Source organism: Phoca vitulina, unplaced genomic scaffold, assembly GCF_004348235.1.
Source record: "Phoca vitulina isolate PV1807 unplaced genomic scaffold, GSC_HSeal_1.0 scaffold25, whole genome shotgun sequence".
In the NCBI taxonomy this organism is placed as follows: Eukaryota; Metazoa; Chordata; class Mammalia; order Carnivora; family Phocidae; genus Phoca; species Phoca vitulina.
This window is the reverse complement of record NW_022589728.1, coordinates 143,790-165,131: the sequence shown is the minus strand read 5'-3', so window position 1 is coordinate 165,131 and position 21,342 is coordinate 143,790. Positions and strand designations below refer to the sequence as shown.

The 21,342-nt window shown below is 39.5% G+C and overlaps 1 protein-coding gene across 3 annotated transcripts in view; it reads right to left on the bottom strand.

The window, feature by feature from the left end:
* SPIDR (scaffold protein involved in DNA repair) overlaps positions 1-20,525 on the bottom strand; it is a 562,488-nt gene extending 541,963 nt beyond the window's left edge. For all 3 annotated transcript variants that reach the window (XM_032421906.1, XM_032421904.1, XM_032421905.1), the window contains exon 1: positions 20,385-20,525. Coding sequence is in view for 2 of the 3 variants with exons in the window: in XM_032421904.1 (XP_032277795.1) it covers positions 20,385-20,417 (33 nt within the window). In the remaining variant the exon portion in view is untranslated. The remainder of the gene's footprint in view (positions 1-20,384) is intronic.
* Positions 20,526-21,342: the final 817 nt, after the last annotated feature.

The window sequence follows — 21,342 nt, the reverse complement described above, 5'->3', positions numbered from 1 at the left end:
ATGTAGAATCTTTAAAACAAATGAGCAAAACAAAACAAAAAACTCAGAGAGAGTAGAATGGTGGTTACGAGGGGAGGAGGGTTGAGGGTGGGTGAAATTGGTGAAGGGGGTCAAGAACTATAGACTTCCAGTTATAAAGTAAATAAGTCATGGAAATGTAATGTACAGCATAGTGACCGTAGTCAATAATATTGTACTGCACATTTGAAAGTTGCCAAGAGAACAAATCTTAATCACAAGAAAAAAACATTTTGGTAACTTTTTGTGGTGATGGATGATAACTGACTTACTGTGGTGATCATTTTGCAGTGTACACAAATAACAAACCATAATGTTTATAAAACCTAGTTTATAAAACCTAAAACCAGAATGTTATATTGCCAATTAAACATCTATTTTTAAAAAATGGGTAAAAGGGGCGCCTGGGTAGCTCAGTTGGTTAAGCGACTGCCTTCGGCTCAGGTCATGATCCTAGGGTCCCAGGATCGAGTCCCACATCAGGCTCCCTGCTCAGCAGGGAGTCTGCTTCTCCCTCTGACCCTCCCCCACTCTCATGTGCTCTCTCTCTCTCTCATTCCCTCTCTCTCGAATAAATAAATAAAATCTTTACGGGAAAAAAAAAAAAAACGGGTAAAAGACATGAATGGATAGTTCACCAAAAAGGATGGATGGCAAATAAGTACACAAAGACATATTCAACATCATTAGCCATCATGGAAATATAAACTAAAATCAGGATTAGTTATCAGCACACACTTACCAGAATGGCTAAATTAAAAAATGTGATGGTCAAACTTGCAGAATAAGGAGAAGGACCTCTAATAACCCACTCCTCCATAAAAGGAATGAGAAGAGTGACAAAAATAGTCAAAATCTAATTTTTCAGAGCTTAACTATAAGCTCTTAACAATCTCAATAGCATTTACCCAAGGAAACAGCTGAATCTCAACAAGAACAGGAAACTTTGTGGTGTTTTAACTTGCCCTAGACTCATGCCCCCTCTCTAGCTCCATGGCAGCCTCAATAAAACACTAATTTCATAACCAGAGTAGCTGTGCAAACCAGCAGCCTAGCAGTCACAGGAGAGAGGAAACTAGGCTTAGAGCTCCTCACAAGGCCCTATCCCCAGAGTACTATCACTCTCTGACCTGCCTGGTAGCTTTTGGGAAAAAACTTATTCATGGGACTTAAATTTGATTCAGCAGTTCTTCGGTGGGAAAGCCCTATCCCCAGGCCATTTCTTTAAAACAATCAGCAGCAATGAATTATTAATTATAAATTATTACTAAGCAAATTATTACTGCAGATATCTGAAGCAGCAATAGTGGTTTAAGGAACCAAGACTGGCCAAAAATACCTAAGAAGGAAGATCTGGAAAATGTTGTCCATAGGTAGTCAATGCTACTATTGGTGTAGGGCTTTGTTTTCCACTTGGCACTCTTTAGCTCACTGATGTGGATCAAGCTGGTGGGTGACAGGAGAAAATGACTTCACCCTGTCCTCTTGTCTCTGGACAAGAGGAACATATTCCTCTGTTTCCTCATTTTACAGGTGAACTGACATATTCTTTGGGATCTTGAATGCTATTTGTATGAACAGAACTGTGCGTGCTGAGGAAAAAAAGTAAGAAGGCCCAAATCCCTCAACTCTGGAAAACCTTGAGGCCCTGTACAAGGAGAAAGTAATGGTCAAGTTAATTATAAACTGCCAGAGGACAGAAGGCATGCCTCCAAAAAACACAGAATCCCTTGGTAAAGGATGACAGACTTACTGACTCAAGGCACTTAAAGAAATCTCTGTTCTTTTTTTTTTTTTTTAAAGATTTTATGTATTTATTTGACAGAGAGACAGTGAGAGAGGGAACAGAAATCTCTGTTCCATTCAGACAACTAAACTAACCATATAGTGTCTTTTTGTAGCTACACACAACAGAAAATACGAACTTTACAAAATTAGCGGAGAAAAGGCATTAAACAAAGCAAATTGCAACAACAATAACAACAAACCTCTGGGGAGGGAGTAAGGGAACTTAATGCCCAGAGTTGTTACATTATATTATTTAAAATGTTTAGTCTTCACAAAAAAACTGAAAGATACATGAAAAAATAGGAAAATATGACAGGGAAAGAGCAATCAAGAGAAAATGTACCTGAGGGAGCCCAGAAGTTTGATTCAGCAGACAAAGACTTTAAGTCAACTGTTACAAATAAGCTCAAAATTCAAAATAAGGAAATTATGTCTAAAATACCTTATCATTATGAAAATGCCTCACCAGATAGAGAATATAAAGACATATCAATCATTTAACAAGGAAAAAAAAAACAGAAAACAATACAATCAAATAGAAGTTTAAGAGTTGAATAGTACAAAAACTAAAACGAAGCAGCTGTTAACATAGACAAAAAATTTGAGCTAGCAGAAGAAAGAATCAGCAAACTTTAAGACAGGACAAAACACAGAGGAAAGGTAAATGGCAGAGAAGTAGGGCGACCCTAAGCCTGTCTCCTCAGTTGAACACAGCTAGATAAAGATGGGATCATTCTGAATACCTACAAAATCAATCAGAAATATCAAAGAACAAAACTCTACATCTACAAACCAGAAAAATGACCCATGGAAGGTAGGAACTGCAGAGACCCTGGGAGAAAAGAGCGGTAGATGCTCCCCAGGGAGGAGCCCTGACTGAAGAGGGAGTAGCAAAGAGACAGAAAAAGCATGGGGGAAAAAAGAAAAAGAGAAAAAAGTGAAAACAAGCACAGCGAGCTGCACAAGAAAACTATTGCTCAAAACCACTGATGGGGGGGAAAGGAGAGAGTTACCACCAGTTTTCTGTAGATAGCAGAGGGCAGATTCTGAGAGTTACCATCAGTTTTCTGTAGATAGCAGAGGGCAGATTCTGAGAGTTACCACCAGTTTTCTGTAGATAGCAGAGGGCAGATTCTAAGGTATCAGAGGATTGTGACATAGCCAGGTTCATGCTTGGGGAACTGAATGGTGCCCTGATGGGGGAGCAGAGTTGAGACCCACCAGCACGCAGCCTAAGGATCCCCAGGGTCACACAGGGAGAAGTAGTTCCCCTGCTTGGAGTGCATTTGGGAGAGGTGACATGGCCTAAATGTCCAATCAAAATACATAAGGTATCAGAATGGATTAAAAAAAAAAACCCAAGACCCACTGATATACTGTTTATGAGATTCATTTTAGACCCAACAACACCTCCAGATTGAAAGTGAAGGAGTGGAGAAACATTTACCATGCTAATGGACATCAAAAGAAAGCTGGATTAGCCAACCTTATATCAGACAAACTAGATTTTAACCCAAAGACTGTAATAACAGATGAAGAAGGACACTACATTATAACAAAGGGGTCTATCCAACAAGAAAATCTAACAATTGTAAATATTTATGCCCCTAACTTGGGGTAGCCAAAGATATAAACCAATTAATAACAAAATTAAAGAAATTCATTATTTACAATATAATAGTAGTAGAGGACTTTAATATCCCATTCACAGCAATGAACAGATCTTCTAAGCAGAAGATCAACAAGGAAACAAGGGCTTTGAATGACACAATGGGCCAGATGGACTTCACAGATATATTCAGAGCATTTCATCCTAAAGCAGAATACACATTCTTCTCAATTGCACATGGAACATTCTCCAGAACAGATCATATCCTGAGTCACAAATCAGGACTTAACTGGTACAAAAAGACTGAGGTCATACCCTGGACACTTTCAGACCACAATGCTCTGAAACTGGAAGTCAACCACAAGAAGAAATTTGGAAGGACCACAAATATATGGAGGTTAAAAAACATCCTACTAAAGAACTGAATGGGTCAACAAGGAAATTAAAGAAGAATTTTAAAAATACATAGAAATAAATGAAAATGGAAACACAACAATTCCAACCCTTTGGGATGTAGCAAAGCCGGTCCTAAGAGGGAAGTATATAGCAATACAGGCCTTTCTCAAGAAACGAGGGAAGTCTCAAATATACAATCTAACCTTACACCTAAAGAAGTTGGAAAATGAAAAGCAAATAAAGCCTAATTCCAACAGGAGAAGATAAAAAATAGATCAGAGCAAAAATCAATGACACAGAAACCAAAAAAAAAAAAAAAAAAAAGTAGAACAGAGCAATGAAATTAGGAACTGGTTCTATGAAACAACTAACAAGAGAGATAAACCTCTAGCCAGACTTACAAAGAGAAAAAAGGAAGGACACAAATAAATGAACTCATGAATGAAAGAGGAGAATCACATCCAACACCACAGACATAAAATTATAAGAGAATATTATGAGCAATTATATGCCAAAAAATTAGGCAATCTGGAAGAACTGGATGCATTCCTAGAAACAAATGAACAACCAAAAGTGAAACAGGAAGAAACAGAAAACCTAAACAGAACCATAACCAGCAAAGAAATTGAAGCAGTAATCAAAATTTCCCAACTAACAAGAGTCCAGGGCTGTATGGCTTAGCAGGGGAATTCTACCAAACATTTAAAGAGAATTAATACCTATTCTTCTGAAACTGTTTCAACAAACAGAAATGGAAGGAAAACTCCCTAACTCATTCTCTGAGACCAGCATTACCTTGATCCCAAAACCAGACAAAGACCCCATCAAAAAGGAGAATTTACAAACCAACATCCCCAGTGAACATGGATGCAAAAATTCTCAGCAAGATACTAGTTAATACAGTAAATTAAAACACTATATTAAATTCACCACAACCAAGTGGAATTTATTCTGGGGCTGCAGGGGTGGTTCAACATCAGCAAATCAACTATTGTGATACATCACATTAATAAAAGAAAGGACAAGATTCATATGATCCTCTCAACTGATGCAAAAAAAAAAGAAAAATATTTTTTGACAAAATACATCATCCTTTCTTGATTAAAACTCCCCAAAGTGTAGAGATAGAGGGGACATGTCTCAATATCATAAAAGCCATATACAAAAGACCCACAGCGAGTATCATCCTCCATGGTGAAAAACTGAGAGCTTTTCCCCTAAGATGAGGAACACAACAGGGATGTCCACTCTCACCACTGTTGTCCAATACAGTACGGGAAGTCCTAGACTCAGCAATCAGACAACAAATAGAAAAGGCATCCAAATCGGCAAAGAAGTCAGACTCTCACTCTTCGCAGACGACATGATACTGTATGTAGAAAATCCAAAGACTCTACCCAAAAATTTCTAGAACTGATAAAGAAATTCAGCAAAGTCACAGGATATAAAATCAACCCACAAAAGTCTGTTGCATTTCTATATACTAACAATGAAGCAGCAGAAAGAGAAATCAAGGAAATGATCCCATTTAAACTATATCAAAAACCATAAGATACCTAGGAATAAACCTAACCAAAGAGATTTCTGTACTCTAGAAACTACAGAACACTAATGAAAGAAATGGAGGAAGACACAAAGAAATGGAAAAACGTTCCATTTTATAGGAAGAACAAATATTTTTAAAATAAAACCAATCTACACATTCAATTCAATCCCTATCAAAATACCATCAACATTTTTCACAGAGCTGGAACAAATAATCCTGAAGTTTGCATGGAACCACAGAAGACCCCGAATAGCCAAAAGAATATTGAAAAAGAAAACCAAAGCTGGAGTCATCACACTTCCAGACTTCAAGCTGTATTACAAAGCTGTAATCATCAAGACACTATGGTACTGGCACAAAAACAGATACATAGATCAATGGAACAGAATAGAGAACCCAGAAATGGACCGTCTACTCTATGGTCAACTAATCTTTGACAAAGCAAGAAAGAATATTCAATGGAAAAAAGACAGTCTCTTCAACAAATGGTGTTGGGAAAACTGGACACCCACATGCAGAAGAATTAAACTGGACCATTTTCTTACACCATACACAAATAAATACGAAATGGATGAAAGACCTAAATGTGAGATAGAAATCCACCAAAATCTTAGAGGAAAACACAGTCAGCAACCTCTTTGTCTTCAGCCACAGCAACTTCTTGCAAGACACATCTCCAAAGGCAAGAGAAACAAAAGCAAAAATGAACTATTGGGATTTCATCAGGATAAAAAGCTTTTCCAAAGCAAAGGAAACAGTCAACAAAACAAAGGCAACCTATGGAATGGGAGAAGGTATTTGCAAAGGACATACTGGATAAAGGCCTAGTGCCCGAGACCTATAAAGAACTTATCAGGGCACCTGGGTGGCTCAGTTGATTAAACACCTGCCTTCCACTTACATCATGACCCCCAGAGTCCTGGGATGGAGTCCCGCACCAGGCTCAGCAGGGAGTCTGCTTCTCCCTCTCCCTCTCCCTCTGCCTCTCCCTCTGCCTCTCCCTCCTGCTCGTGCTCTCTCTCTCGCTTGCTCTCTCAAATAAATAAAATCTTAAAAAAAAAAAACTTATAAAACTCAACACCCAAAAAAAACAAAGTCCAGTCAAGAAATCATCAAAAGATATGAACAGACATTTCTCCAAAGAAGAAATACAAATGGCAACAGACATATGAGAAATTGCTCAACATCACTCAGCATCAGGGAAATACAAATCAAAACCACAATAAGATTCCACCTCATAACAGTCAGAATGGCTAAAATTAAGGAAACAACAAATGTTGGTGAGGATGCAGAGAAAGGGGAACACTCTTACACTGTTGGTGGGAATGCAAACTGGTGCAGCCACTCTGGAAAATCGTAGGAGGTTCCTCAAAAAGTGAAAAATAGACTTACCCTATGACTCAGCAATTGCACTACTAGGTATTAATCCAAAGGACACATAGTGATTTAAAGGAGCTCATGCAGCCCAATGTTTATAGCTGCAATGTCCACAATAGCCAAACTATGGAAGAGCCCAGATATCCATCAACAGATGAATGGATGAAGAAGATGTGGAGTATATATGTATATACAATAGAATATTACCCAGCCATCAAAAATATACAAATAGGGGCGCCTGGGTGGCTCAGTCGTTGAGTGTCTGCCTTCGGCTCAGGTCATGATCCCGGGATCCTGGGATCGAGCCCCGCATCGGGCTCCCTGCTCCGCAGGAAGCCTGCTTCTCCCTCTCCCACTCTCCCTGCTTGTGTTCCCTCTCTCGCTGTGTCTCTCTCTGTCAAATAAATAAATAAAATTAAAAAAAATATATATATATACAAATATATGTAAATATATATACACATATATGTGTGTGTATAATGGAATATTACTCAGCCATCAAAAAGAATGAAATCTTGCCATTTACAATGATGTCGATGGACCCAGTGAGTTATGCTAAGCAAAATAAGTCAGTCAAAGGCAAACACCATATGATTTCACTCGTGTGGAATTTAAGAAACAAAACTGATGAACATAGGGGAAGGGAAGAAAAAATAAAATAAGATAAAAACAGAGTAGAACACAAATCACAAAAGACTGTTAACTATAGGAAACAAACTGAGGGTTACTGGAAGAGAGATTGGTAGGGAGAAGGGATAACTGGGTGGTGGGCATTAAAGAGGGCACTTGATGTAATGAGCACTGGGTGTTATGCAACTGATGAATCACTAAATTCTACCCCTGAAACTAATAATATACTATATGTTAACTAAATTGAATTTAAATATAAAATTTTTTAAAAAGTTGAAAAATGAAATTTAAGGAATCCCTTAAAAAGGATTATGAAATTTTATTTTAAATAGTTCTGATGAAGTGCCCCCCTTCCAACTTAATTTATGTGGAAGATATGACCAGTTTAGTATTCAATAACTTCACTGATATTTACTAACGTATCTATAACACACTAATAACTAAAGGAGCAGGTCTAACTTTGTTCCCATTATGTAACAGCATAACTTATAATATGTCATTTCATTTTTTTTTTTTTTTGCTTTTGTTTCTATGTCTGTGTTATGGGTGAGGCTTGATTCATCTTTTTTGCATGGGATCTTAGAGGATTAAAGAGGAAATGATAACTTAAAATGTTTTTATACTTGAAAGATAAATGAGTATAAAGATTCAATTTATATGGAGCTTAAAATAGTCACCTACCTTCTCCCTTCTCAGACCAATCTTTTAGAATGGAATATTACTCATAGTTAAAGGATTAACTTAAAATATACTTGTCTTTAACTCACTTGATCTGAAAGTACAGTTTTCCCTAAATTTCTTCCCATTTTTATAGGTAAAACATTAGAGGAACATAGCAAGGGGTAAGCTTTTCCATTTTATTTTTTATTGAACCTGTGCTGGGAATGAGTAGTTTTTCTTTGCCTTTATACTTGGTGAGAAGTCAAAAGAGAAACTGAAGACAAGGTAGATTATCTTCTTAGTTTAGTCTCTTTCATCCCAGCTCTTACTTCCTGCCCCATCCTGCTTTCCTTACTGTCCGGATTAATTAGGTAGCCGATTTTATTTTATTTTATTTTTTTTTAATTTTTTTAGTAATCTCTACACCCAATGTGGGGCTTGAACTCACAACCCCAAGATCAAGAGATGCATGCTCTTCCAACTGAGCCAGCCAGTAGCCCCAATAGCCTGCCATTGTAACGTTTAAATAAAAGTCACACATTTCTACTTTGAAAACATCATAATCACTCTTCACTTCAGAGTTTGCTTTGCTTCTCTGTACGGTTATACCTTAGGGATCTTTTTCCTCCTTTAAATTACTGATAAAAATGATCTTGCTTTATATGTTGTATATTTTGAAAGCATATTATTTTGTTAAATATATATTAGAAAAGATAAGAAAGGCAAGGAGGTAGAATGATTTTTATAAATCTGCATGGATTCATTTTAGATCTGTAGATAACGTGTTTTTTTTCAACTCTGTTTAGTTAAGGTGTACAGTATTTATTTAACCTTTCTAGTTAACATTTTAGAAAAAGTCTATGCTTTTGAAATGAGGGAAAGAGTCACTGACTTTGAAACCACCATTTTCCTTTTTAAAAAAATGTCATTTTTTGCTTTGGTTTTTGATCATCAAAGATAATTTTGTAGGTTAAACAGTCTGGATGCAGTGATCTTGAAAAGGGAGACTTTGTTTAAGTCCTATGTTCACCATGAATATTGAAACTGTTTCATGATATCGTATGGGTTTTTTTGGTTTGTGTTTGATACAAATGAGTTTATTGACTAAATATTAGCTTAATAAAGAATTATAAACCTCAGAGAAGAATAAGAGTTCAGCAAAGTTGCAAAATACAATCTCAATATAAAAAATCAATTGTATTTACACATACTAACAATGACCAATACATAAATGAATTTTAAAAATTGCGCTAATAAAACCATAAGAAACTCGAGAGAATAAACAGAGGGTTCCTGGAAGGGAGGTGGGTGGGGGGAGCTAAATGGGGTGATGGGTATTAACGAGTGCTCTTGTGATGAGCACTGTGTGTTGTCTGCAAGTGATGAATCATTAAATTCTACCCCTGAAACTAATAATACACTATATGTTAACTATCTCAAATTTAAATAAAATCTAAAAAAAAAAAAAATGCACTAATAGTACCAAAAAGAATAAAATACTTAAGGAATAAATGTAACCAAAAAAGTGCAAGACTTTCAAAGTGAAAACTATAAAATACAGTTGAAAGAAATTAAAGATCTAAATAAAATGGAAAGACAGCCCATGTTCATGGATTGGAAAAGGAAAACAATTTTTTCTGAGAGAGTGAGAGTGTGGGGGGAAGGTAAGAGGGAGAGAGAGAATCTTAACCAGGCTCCATTCCTAGCATGGAGCCTGACTATGGTCTCAATCTCATGACCCTGAGATCATGACCTGAGCCAAAATCAAGAGTCGGACCCTTAACCAACTGATCCACCCAGGTGCCCTGGAAAACTTAATATTAAGATAACAGTACTCTCCAATTAATCTACAGACTTAATCCAATAAAAATCCCAGATGGCTGTTTGCAGAAGTTGACAAGCTGATGTTATTATTCACATGGAAATTCAAGGAACCCCAAACAATTTAAATAATCTTAAAACCTAAAAAAATTAGAGACTTCACAAGCTACAATAATTAAGAAAGTACGGTACTGGCATAAGGACAGCACACACATCAGTGGAAGAGAATTCATAATCAAGAAATAAACTCCTACATTTATGGTCAATTGAATTTCAAAAAAAAATAAAATATAGTGGAAAAAGAATAATCTTTTCAACAAATGGTGCTGGGACAACTGGATATCCACATGCATAAAAATGAAGCTAGACACCTTATACCACACACAAAAATTAACTCAGAGTGAACCAGTTTTAAGTGAAAAAGCTAAAACTATAAAACTCTAAGGAAAAAAATCTTAGAAATAAATCTTCATGGAGCACCTGGGTGTTTCAGTCAGTTAAGCGCCTGCCTTCAGCTCAGGTCATGATCCTGGAGTCCCAGGATGGAGCCCCACATCAGGCTCCTTGCTCAGCGGGGAGTCTGCTTCTCCCTCTCCCTCTGCTCCTCCCCCACTCATGCTTGCTCGATCTCTCTCAATCGCTCACTCTCAAATAAATAAAATCTTTTTAAAAAGGCGGGGCACGCCTGGGTGGCTCAGTCAGTTAAGCGTCTGCCTTTGGCTCAGGCCATGGGATCGAGCCCCACATTGGCTCCGTGCTCGGGGGGCGGGAGGGAGTTCTCCTTCTCCCTCTGCCCCTCCACCTCCCACTACTTGTGCTCTCTCTCTCCCTAATAAATAAATAAAATCTTTAAGAAAATAAAAGAGGGGCGCCTGGGTGGCTCAGTTGTTAAGCATCTGCCTTCGGCTCGGGTCATGGTCTCAGGGTCCTGGGATCGAGCCCCACATCAGGCTCCCTGCTCCACGGGCAGCCTGCTTCTCCCTCTCCTACTCCCCCTGCTTGTGTTCCCTCTCTCGCTGTGTCTCTCTGTCAAATAAATAAAATCTTAAAAAAAAAAGAAAAAAAGAAAAGAAAAGAAAAAAAAAGAAATCATGATCTTGGGTTAGACAATAATTTCTTAGGACACCAAAAGTATAAGCAATGAAAGTAAAAACAGATTGGACTTCAAAATTTTAAAATACTTGTGCTTCAAATGACACCATCAAGAAAATGGAAAGATAGCCCACAGAATGGGAGAAAATATTTGCAAATCATATATCTGATACAGGAGTGGTATAAGAACTTATAAAAAACACTTTATAAAAGTAAAAAGATAAATAACCCAACTAAAGCATGGGCAAATAACTTAAATAGGTATTTCTTCAAAAAAAAACATAAAAATGGCCAATAAGCACTTGAAAAGACATTCAATATCATTAGTCATTAGGAAAATGTAAATCAAAACCAAAACAATGAGGTAACACTTTCTACCCATTAAGATGGCTAAAATCAAATGATAGGCAATGACAAGTGTTGACAAGGACGTGGAGAAATTAGAATCCTCATTCCTTTCTGATGAGACTATAAAATGATGCAACCTCTTTGGACCAAAGTTTGGCAGTTCCTTAAAATTTAATCACAGAATTACCATATGACCCAGCAATTCTATTGGTATGTTTATAGCCAAGAGAAATGAAAACTTAGGTCAACCCAAAAACTGGTACAGAGAGGATCATAGTATTACTCCTAACAACCAAACGTAGAAATAATCCAAATGTCTATCAATTGATGAATGGATTTTTTAAATGTAGTATATCCATGCAATGGAAAATTATTCAACCATAAAGAGGAATAAAGCAACAACGATGGGTGCACCTTGAAAACATTACGCTAAGTGAAAGAAGCCAGTATAAAAGACCAGATATTATTCCATTTATATGAAATGTCCAGAATAGGCAAATCCATACAGACAGAAAGTAGCTTTGTGGATGTCATGGAGTTTTTTTTTAGGGTGATGAAAATGTTCTGTAATTAGAAATATTTGCCCAACTCTGTGAATACACTAAAAACCAATGAACTGTATACTTTAAAAGGACAAATTTATTATCTCTGAATCACTCACACATTGCCAGTCACTGTAATATTGTACAGCCACTGTGAGAAACAGTTTATTATAAAACTAAACATCCAGGGGTACCCAGCTGGTTCAGTCCATAGGGCATGCAATTTTTGATCTCGGGTTGCAAGCTTGAGCCCCACATTGGGTGTAGAGATTACTTAAAAATGCAATCTTAAGGGACACCGGGGTGGCTCAGTTGGTTAAGCATCTGCCTTCGGCTCAGGTCATCATCTCAAGGTCCTGGGATGGAGTCCCACATTGGGCTCCTTGATCAGTGGGGAGCCTGCTTCTCCCTCCGCCTGCCGCTTCCCCTGCTTGTGCCTGCGTGCGCGCACTCTCTCTCTCTGACAAATAAAATCTTTAAAAAATATATAACCTTAATAAAATAAAACTAAACATCCAATTACCATATGACCCAGCAATTATATTCTTGGGCATTTATCTTAGAAAAAAGAAAACCTATGTTCAAACAAAAATCTGTACACAAGTGTTCATAGCAGTTTAGTCATAAGAGCCAACAGTGGAAACAGTCCAGATATCCTTCAACAAGTAAAATGTTGAGCCAAACTGTAGTACATTCATTCCATGGAATACTACTCAGCAATAAAAATGAACAAACCAACTTGGATTAATCTCCAGAGTATTATGTTGAGCGAAAAAAAAAAAAAAAGATCCCAAAAGATTATAAACCATACAATCCATCTCTGTAACATTTTTGAAATGACGCAATGTTTAAAATGCTAGGGGTTAGTGGTGGGAGTTACTGGAAGGGAGTGGGTATGATTGATTATTAAAGGGATCCCTGTGCTAATGGAACTGTTCAATATCTTTAGTGGTGGTGGATACATGACCCTATACATGTGTAAAAATGTACAGAACTAAATACACAAAGTCTAGAGAAATCTGTACAAGATAATTGGATTGTATTAATGGCAATATATCTGTGGTGATGCTGTACTACAGTTTTGTAAAATGTTACTACTGGAGCAAACTGGGTGAAGGATACAGGAGATCTCTATTATTCTTTACAACTGTATGTAATTCTATAGTTATCTCAATTTTAAAAAAGTAATTGCCTCTCAGGGACAGAATTAAGTACAGGAAAGAATAGGGCAGGGATTGCTGGTTTTCATGAGAAACTTTTTTGTACTATTTTATCTTATTTGTAAGCATATATTATTGATTAAAAAGAAAGAACACCTTCTCCCTTAAATGATGCATATATGTGAAGTACTTGACAATAAACATTAGCTCTCTTTCCCTTCCATTTTAAGGATAATGTAGACTAAGATGTCAATACTAAGTAGTCTAATTCTGAATAGAGCCACCAGTAAGTCATCCAATGAGATTATCAAGGACTAAAATTGGAACCTTAAGGTATTCCTACCAAGATAACTATGAGAGAATCCCTCACCATCACTGAACAACTTTAAAACTAAGCCCTCTTCCTAGTCCTTCTTCAGCAAGCTGAAAGAAGTAATTCCAGGGAAATCTAGAGGCAAAGTAATAGAGGATGTATGATAGGTTTGTCCTCATATAAAAATCCTTTCATTATCATGGTGTTTTATTATTATTAACTGCTTTCATTACCGCTAACACTGAGTGCTTATGTGTTCAGCATATCATTTCATGCATTCTCATCACTTAATCCTCATACTAATGCTGAAAGATATAGGTATTATTTCCATTTTGTAGACAAAAAAACTACAACTTAGAAATGTTAGGTCTTTGCCCTAGTCAGAGAGCTAGTAAGCAACGTCAATATTTTCCCCCATGCACATCTAATTACAGAAATAGGGATTCTAGCCACTGACTCTGCATTATCTCATCTTAACAAAAGTGCCTAACAATAACTATAATGTGCACCTTCCACACAAAGAAGGTACCACTGGCTGAGTTTCTGACTGAGTATTTGGGAATTCTCTGAGTATCTGGGAATTCACTGGGACATTTTTAAGTCTCAAGCCCATTCATTTTATCAGTCACTAGCTTGCTCCCAATCATGTCTCCCCTACCATTCTGCACTCTATGGCCAACAACTCCAGTATTGCCTTTCAAGCATTAAGACTCCTTCCCTTCTACCAATTCACTTTACCAATCACCAATCCACAGGGCTACTGTAGAAAGACCCCAAAATGAGAACTTCCTTCCTATTTTCTTATTACATATCCTTGGGCAATGCTGGTAAACAGTCTTAATCATTCCCTAGCTCTCTATTCACACACACATACACACAATCACATACATACACCAATTCCATACCCACACTTCCCTTTACTTCTCCATGTCACTGTCATAGCTCAAGTCATCACATCTTCCCCAAGGTTAAAATCTGAGTTCTCCTTCCCTATGGTCTCAGAGTAAAAATGTGCCTAGTCTTCAAAATTAAGCCCTTTCTGTAACAGAATCCAATCTTTATAGTAAAGGGTCCTTATTTTCTCCACTGGCTCCATCTTTCCTGCTTCAAAGAAGGAAAATGTTTCCTTTCTTGAGAAACACTTTTCACTTGAAATGTAGCCCTGTGTACTCTTCAATTCAAACAGACATATACACTGCATTTAATTAATACTTACCACCATACCCTTGTCATTATGCAAGAAGCACCAGAAATAAAGTAAGTTTTTTGATGAGAACCCAAAAGATTAAGGAAGGAGGGTGTCACCAGGAAGATATAATTTCCCTTTTCTCCCTTTTAGGATCTTGCCAAGATAGTTTTTCCTTCGGTGGGAAAAGAGTGGAGAGAACAGGGAGAGCTACAATTCAGTCTGAGGAGGTAAAAGGAACCGTGAGTAAAGGGGAAGACCAGGAAATCTCAAAAGGTAAGCAACTGGGAGAGAAAGGGAGTATTTGTGGTCATTCCTGGCTTTTAGCAAGGAAAGGGAACACAAAGCATAAAGGAAAAAAGAACTTGAAGCGACAGTGAGGGGCCTAAGTCAGGAGGGAAGAAAGAACTAAAATACTCCTAGCCTTTGAGCAACTGCCTTCCACAATCTATCCCCTGGGCTGAAGTTTCACATATCTGTACATCCTAACTCAGGTAAGAAGCAACTAATTCTCCTCAACCTTTCTGTTTTTCAGAGGTTCAACTTCTGGATCACCATTGATTCTCCCCTCTTCATCTTTCAATTTCAGTGCCTATCTCCTCTTCCATTTATAATTTATCAACTCAGTCCTCTCCCAACACCATTCCCAATTCTACTGCTTTAGTCCATGACCATATCAACTGTCATCTTAAGAGTCCAGAAAGATTTCTGTGGCTTGTCCAAAATCACAAAATTAGTTATTTGCAGAGCTGAGGCTGGTACCCAAGTCTTCTAAGTTATTTCCCTATGTTTCTTCAGAGCTAGAATACTTGCAAATCTGGCTCCTGGGTGGCTCAGTCATTAAGCGTCTGCCTTCGGTTCAGGTCATGATCCCAGGGTCCTGGGATCGAGCCCCACATCGGGCTCCCTGCTCTGCGGGAAGCCTGCTTCTCCCTCTCCCACTCCCCCTGCTTGTGTTCCCTCTCTCGCTGTGTCTCTCTCTGTCAAATAAGTAAAATCTTAAAAAAAATAAAAAAAAGAATACTTGCAAATCTTCTGAACTAGTACCCCTTCCATTCATTCATCAGATATTTATTAGGTACTTAATATGCACAAGGGGTTATGGCAGGTGCTCTGGGGGACATGGCGTGAAGACATAATCTTAAAATGTCTACGTTATTAGGATAAGTACAAGTAAACCTAATACAAGACATGAAGCTATAAGAATGATATGTACAAAGTTTCACAGGAATACAGAATAAAGTCCATTTACAACTGGGATGATCAGAAAGAAGGTGGGATTTGAGGTGGACCTTGACAGATGATCAAGGTTCCAATAAGCAGAAATGGAAGAAATGGCATTACTCCAAACCAAGAACATGAGTAAATACCAAGAAGCAAGAAAGTACCGTGAAAACAGTCATTTACTTTACCTAAAGGATAAATAATGAACAAAGTTAAGGAATAAGGTATGGCCACTTTGTAGAAGCTGTGAATAACAGGATGAGAGCCTGAACAAAAGCAAGGTCTGGAAGTGACTACCTGCGTACAAATCCTGGCTTCTTCACTTCATTGCTTTGTGACCTTGGGCAAAGTACTTAACCTCTCTGCTATACCTCAGTTTTCTTGTCCATAAAATGAGACTAACAGAACCTGTTTAATAGGACTGTTGAATTAAATAAGTTAATACATATCACGTATTAAGTCCAAAATAAATGATTATGTAGTCAATAAGAAGTAAAATGATGCTTAAGCAGAGGAATAACAATATAATTAAAGTGATTTCTCTAAGGGAAAGTCATCTCAGAAGATGGAACAGGAACATGCTTCATGGCTGGTACCACAAAACCACTCCAAGCAGGGAGTACTTTGGACCTGACCTAGGGTGGCAGAAAAGGGGGGGAAAAAAACCTGAGGATCTGTACTGTGGGAATCTGGCCAAGCTCCCAGAGTATATGTGGAGCAAACTAGTTTTGGTCCAACAAACACTAAAATTACTTGGCCCCTAGACTCCTACTATAAAATAAGAATAATAGTCAGAATTTGCTAAGAAAAAAATTTTCATAAGGACTAAATACTTTGACATAAGGACACTGAACCTGACAGCAATGAGAAAAATGCATAGTGCTAACTACTGGTGACCCAGACATGGATAAAACAGATATGTGTTTCTCCTCGTGGAATTTGGAGCATGTTCCCAGTGGAGTTCAGATGGTATTCTTTGACAAGACAGTGAACTCTTCATGATTCTAACAGAGTCTTTACCCCTTTGCTTCAAACCTCTTGTATTTTAGAGATACATTTTATTATAACATCTTTATGATAACTAGAAATAATTTTAAATAGGAAGTATGTGATTGAAAATTGTGCCTTGTTATCTGTTCTTACCATATTATAATTTAACCAAGAAAGTTGAGAAGAGTGAAAGCATATGTATTAAAGTAAGGGAAATGTACAATTCACCTTGTAACCATTGATAACACCTTATATAATTTTCCCAGACTGGTTTATCATGTAACAATAAAGAAAACTTTTCTAGGGGAAAAAAAAAAAAAAACCCTGGGGAAAAACTATTGGGGTAGCTAGCCTCCAAGATGGCTCCCTATCATTCCTACCTTTTAGCATTCACATCCTCTCTAGTCCCCTCTCACACTGTACCAGGTTGATCTGTGATGAAGAGAACAGGATGGAAGAGATGGTATGTCACTTCTGACACTTATAAAAGACACCAGGGCCTCTTTCTTAGCCCATCCCTCTCTCTTTCTCTTCAGAAAGCCAGTTGCCATGTTGTGAGAACTGCCCTATGGAAGTGGCAAGGAACTGACCCTTGCCAACAAACAGATGGGTGAATTTAGAAGTGGATCCTACAGCCTCAGTGACCCTTTGACTGCCACTTGTAGGAGACCCTGAGCTGGAACCAGCCTGTTGACCCATTCCCAGATTTCTGACCTTCAGAAACTATATGAAAAAATAAGCATTTGTTTTAAGCTGCTTCAGTTTTGAGATAATTCGTTAAACAGCAATAGATCACTAATACAATTATTGAAAAGAAAAACTGATAAGTTCCTGAGAGTCTCAAGTCAAAAACTAAGATTTCTAAGTTAGGATGTAATGTGAATGCCTGACACTAAATTTTTCGTTGCCAAGGCATCCATTTTAGAAGACATCATCTTGAATAAACATAGCACCAGTTACATGACAATTACTAGCAAATTGGCATGATAAGGAATTAAGCCGTCCCTCCCTCCTCAAGAAGGTCCCGCTTTCAAAACACCTTTCAAAACACCCTCAATAACCTACAGTTAAACCTACATAACTGACCATTTGAGTGACCCTGCTTCTTCCTTCTGGTGCCCTAATTCCCACTCTTAGGCTTTAAATTAGCCAATAAAGTTGGTTAAGCAACTGCCTTCGGCTCAAGTCATGATCCTGGAGTCCTGGGATCGAGTCCCGCATCAGGCTCCCTGCTCGGGAGGGAGTCTGCTTCTCCCTCTGACCCTCCCCCCTCTCATGTACTCGCTCTCTCTCATTCTCTCTCTCAAATAAAAATAAATAAAATCTTTAAAAAAAAATAAATAAATAAATAAATAAATTAGCCAATAAAGAATTAACCTCCAAAACCCTAGATATCCCACCCTCAGACCCTAATAAAAGCAGACCCCAAGTTCTCTTGCTCTCCTTCTCCCCCAGCCTCCCTCAACCTCGCAGTGTGGCCCTTGGGTGTGCAATATAACCTCCAGGACCTGTGAGTAATAAATCTCATTCCTCAAAGTTCCCTGATGGATTTTGCTGAAGTGCATCCTGCAATCATAATAACCACAAGGTCTGCTCAGCCACAACAGTGGCTCTGGTTGGGAGAAATGGCTTGCTACAAGTAATGTGGGGGCCCAGGCAAGTGCCTCAGGCATTCCTAGCCAAGCATCACTATGAATAGGATGAGACCAACACAACGCAAAAGAAACTATTAGGGCTTAGTGGACTAAGGATATGAAATTGATGACTTCATGATACACTGAGTTTAAACTGAGCTCAAGGAAAAGTCAGCTATATAGAGTGACAGCTAACATCAATCTATGAGATTGCAGAGAACAAATTTATAAAAAAAAAAAAAAAGCACAAGGTCAAAAATTAGAACATGGCAGGAAAAGAGTAAAGAGAAGTAAATAAGGGGTGCCTGGGTGGCGGCTCAGTCAGTTAAGCATCCAACTCTTGATTTTGGCTCAGGTCATTATCTCAGGGTTGTGAGACTGAGCCCAGAGTCCAGCTCTGCACTCAGTGGGGAGTCTGCTTGAGATTCCTCCCTCACCTCCTGCCCCTTCCCCCACCTCATGCACTCACACTCTCCTCTCTATATAAAAATAAATCTTTAAAGAGAAGTAAATGAGCAGATGCAAGACAGGAAGAGAATCAGGATAGCAAGTCAGGCACACTTGCCCCCCTCCTCAAAAAAAAAGAATTAAATAAAAGTAAGTGATGTGTCAAATGCTACAGTGACCATGAGTTAACAATTTCATGTAATTCCTTGATTTTTTTTTCACATTTGAATATTTCTGGAATCAGAATGTGTCTTACAATCAATAGGTATGTTTGACATAGGTTTCTTTTACTCCCTATAATCAGTTACAAAATTCACAGTGTCTGACAACTGATGATATTCCAGAAGCAAAGAAACATAATAAGCAAGTTAAACCTGTATATGTGGACTATTTTTTCAAGAAGGTTTTTTTATTTTTGTTTTGTTTTGTTTTTTGTAAAAGGAAAAGGAGTCAAAAAGGATGCACTCAGAGACATCTGGGTGGCTTAGTCAGGTAAGCCCAACTCTTGATTTCACTCAGGTCATGAGATCAAGCTCCCCTCCCCGCCCCCTCCCCGCCCCCCGCCGTGGGCTCTGCGCTGAGCATGGAGCCCCCCTTCAGATTCTCTCTCTACCTTTCCCTCTGCTCCTCCCCCCTGCTGGAGCGCTCTCTCTTGGGGGAAAAAAAGAAAGCACTGTTTGCTTTTTAAAATTTTGTTTTAATATGATGAGACAAGCATATTTGTAAGCAAGGAACTTAGAAACAGCTTAAAGAGGTAATGGACACGTGAGTTGGCCAAGACAAACACAACTCACGGAAGAAAAAGATGTACTCACAAATACAGGTACAATCATCTAAATATCATTAATGCAGTACTTCCTTTACACGTACTCCGTGTCCAGACACTGTGGTTTAAGTTGGTATACACAGTTTGGCAGCGGTTAGCTTTAGACTCCTCTCCCACTGACGCAGGAATAGAAGATTCAGAAACAGTTTAGAATAGAAAGGAAAAGTGTGGCAACAGAGATCTCTGGGGAAAAAATGGTACATCCATTCCAATATCCACCGCTGTCTTCGTGTGTACCGGACAGTCAAAAAGAGACAATGCCAAACACTAGAGAGCGTAAATATATCTCACATGCTAGTTCCAGATTCAACTCCTGTTGCTCACTTCCATCACCTCTCCGGCTGCGACCTCTCGCCTTTCCCAGAGAAGTGGCTCTCCCCTCCGCACCTCCAGTGGTTTTTCTCCCGGCCCTCCCATCCCACCCGGAAGGCGCGACCCCGACGGCCCGCGGAGGCCTCAATACGCACACCTGTGCAAGAGACCGACCTCAGAAGAGGCAAACCGCGACGTGGGTTCTATCCATGCTCACCCACGGAAGCTGCCGCAGCCTAGCCTAAGATCACCGTCTACACAGCGCCCACCTCTCACCCCTACCAGCCTGAGGCCAGCCACGCGCTCCTTGAGCTCCGTTTGCCCGGCCCATGGGGAATAGAGGGGAGTGGGGACACACTGGCGCGCGGAGGGGGAAGGAGGAGGGCGCTCCAGAGCGACCAGCAGAGACAGCGCAGAGACCGCACGCTTGGCCTGACGCGGGTTCCCAACCCAGAACTTACTTACCTTCCGGCCACTAGAGCTACCGCTGCTGGACATCTCCAGGTACACCGCCTCCGCCCACGCGCTCAGGCTCCCCAAAGGCGCGCTCCTTGCTCAAGGCGCCGGAAGGCTGCGCGCCTCCGAACGCTCAGGGCGCGCCATATCGCGCGCTGCAATTGGCGGGCGCTCGGGCAGGGGGCGGGGCTTCTCCGGGCGCCCTGCCCTCTCGGCTCTTTGCGCCACGCGTGCGTTGCGATTGGAGGACGCTCGGGTGGGGGGCGGGGCTTCTCAACCACTCGACTGCACAGACTTAATATGGCTGGGTTGTGACTGGAGTCGTCAGTGTTCACCACCTCTGTGAGTACGCTGCTCATGGCACTTATCGCTGAGGCTTGGGATTCTGTGGAGGGAGCTCTGGGAGGGCTGCATTGCTGCCCACGGAGTTCCTGGTTGGGGAGCTGCTGGGCGGGTTCTTGGCGGGGGGGTCAGACTCCAAGTGTTTTTCAAATAAAGTTCTTAGGTGGTCTGTTTTGTCAAGCAACAACTGACCTTAAATAAAAACTCGAGGGGCCCCTGGGTGGGTCTAGAGTTATCACTAGGACCAGTGGCCAGCTGACACCCAGAACTAATAATGAGCAGAACCAAAGGAAGTCTCTGGGGGCCCAAGACCTATTAAATCCCTTTAAAAAGGGGAGGATTTTGGCAGCAAACTGTCAGATTTTTCAGACCTGACCCCTCTATGTCTGACCACTTCATTTTTTTTTTTTAAGATTTTATTTATTTGATACACAGAGAGAGAACACAAGCAGGGAGAGCGGCAGGGAGAGGGAGAAGCGGGCTCCCTCAGCAGGGAGCCCGATGTAGGACTCGATCCCAGGACACTGGAATCATGACCTGAGCCGAAGGCAGACGCTTAGCCACCCAGGCGTCTGACCACTTCAAAAAGGCAACTGCCGCCCAAGGCTCAGCGGGATTGATCTCC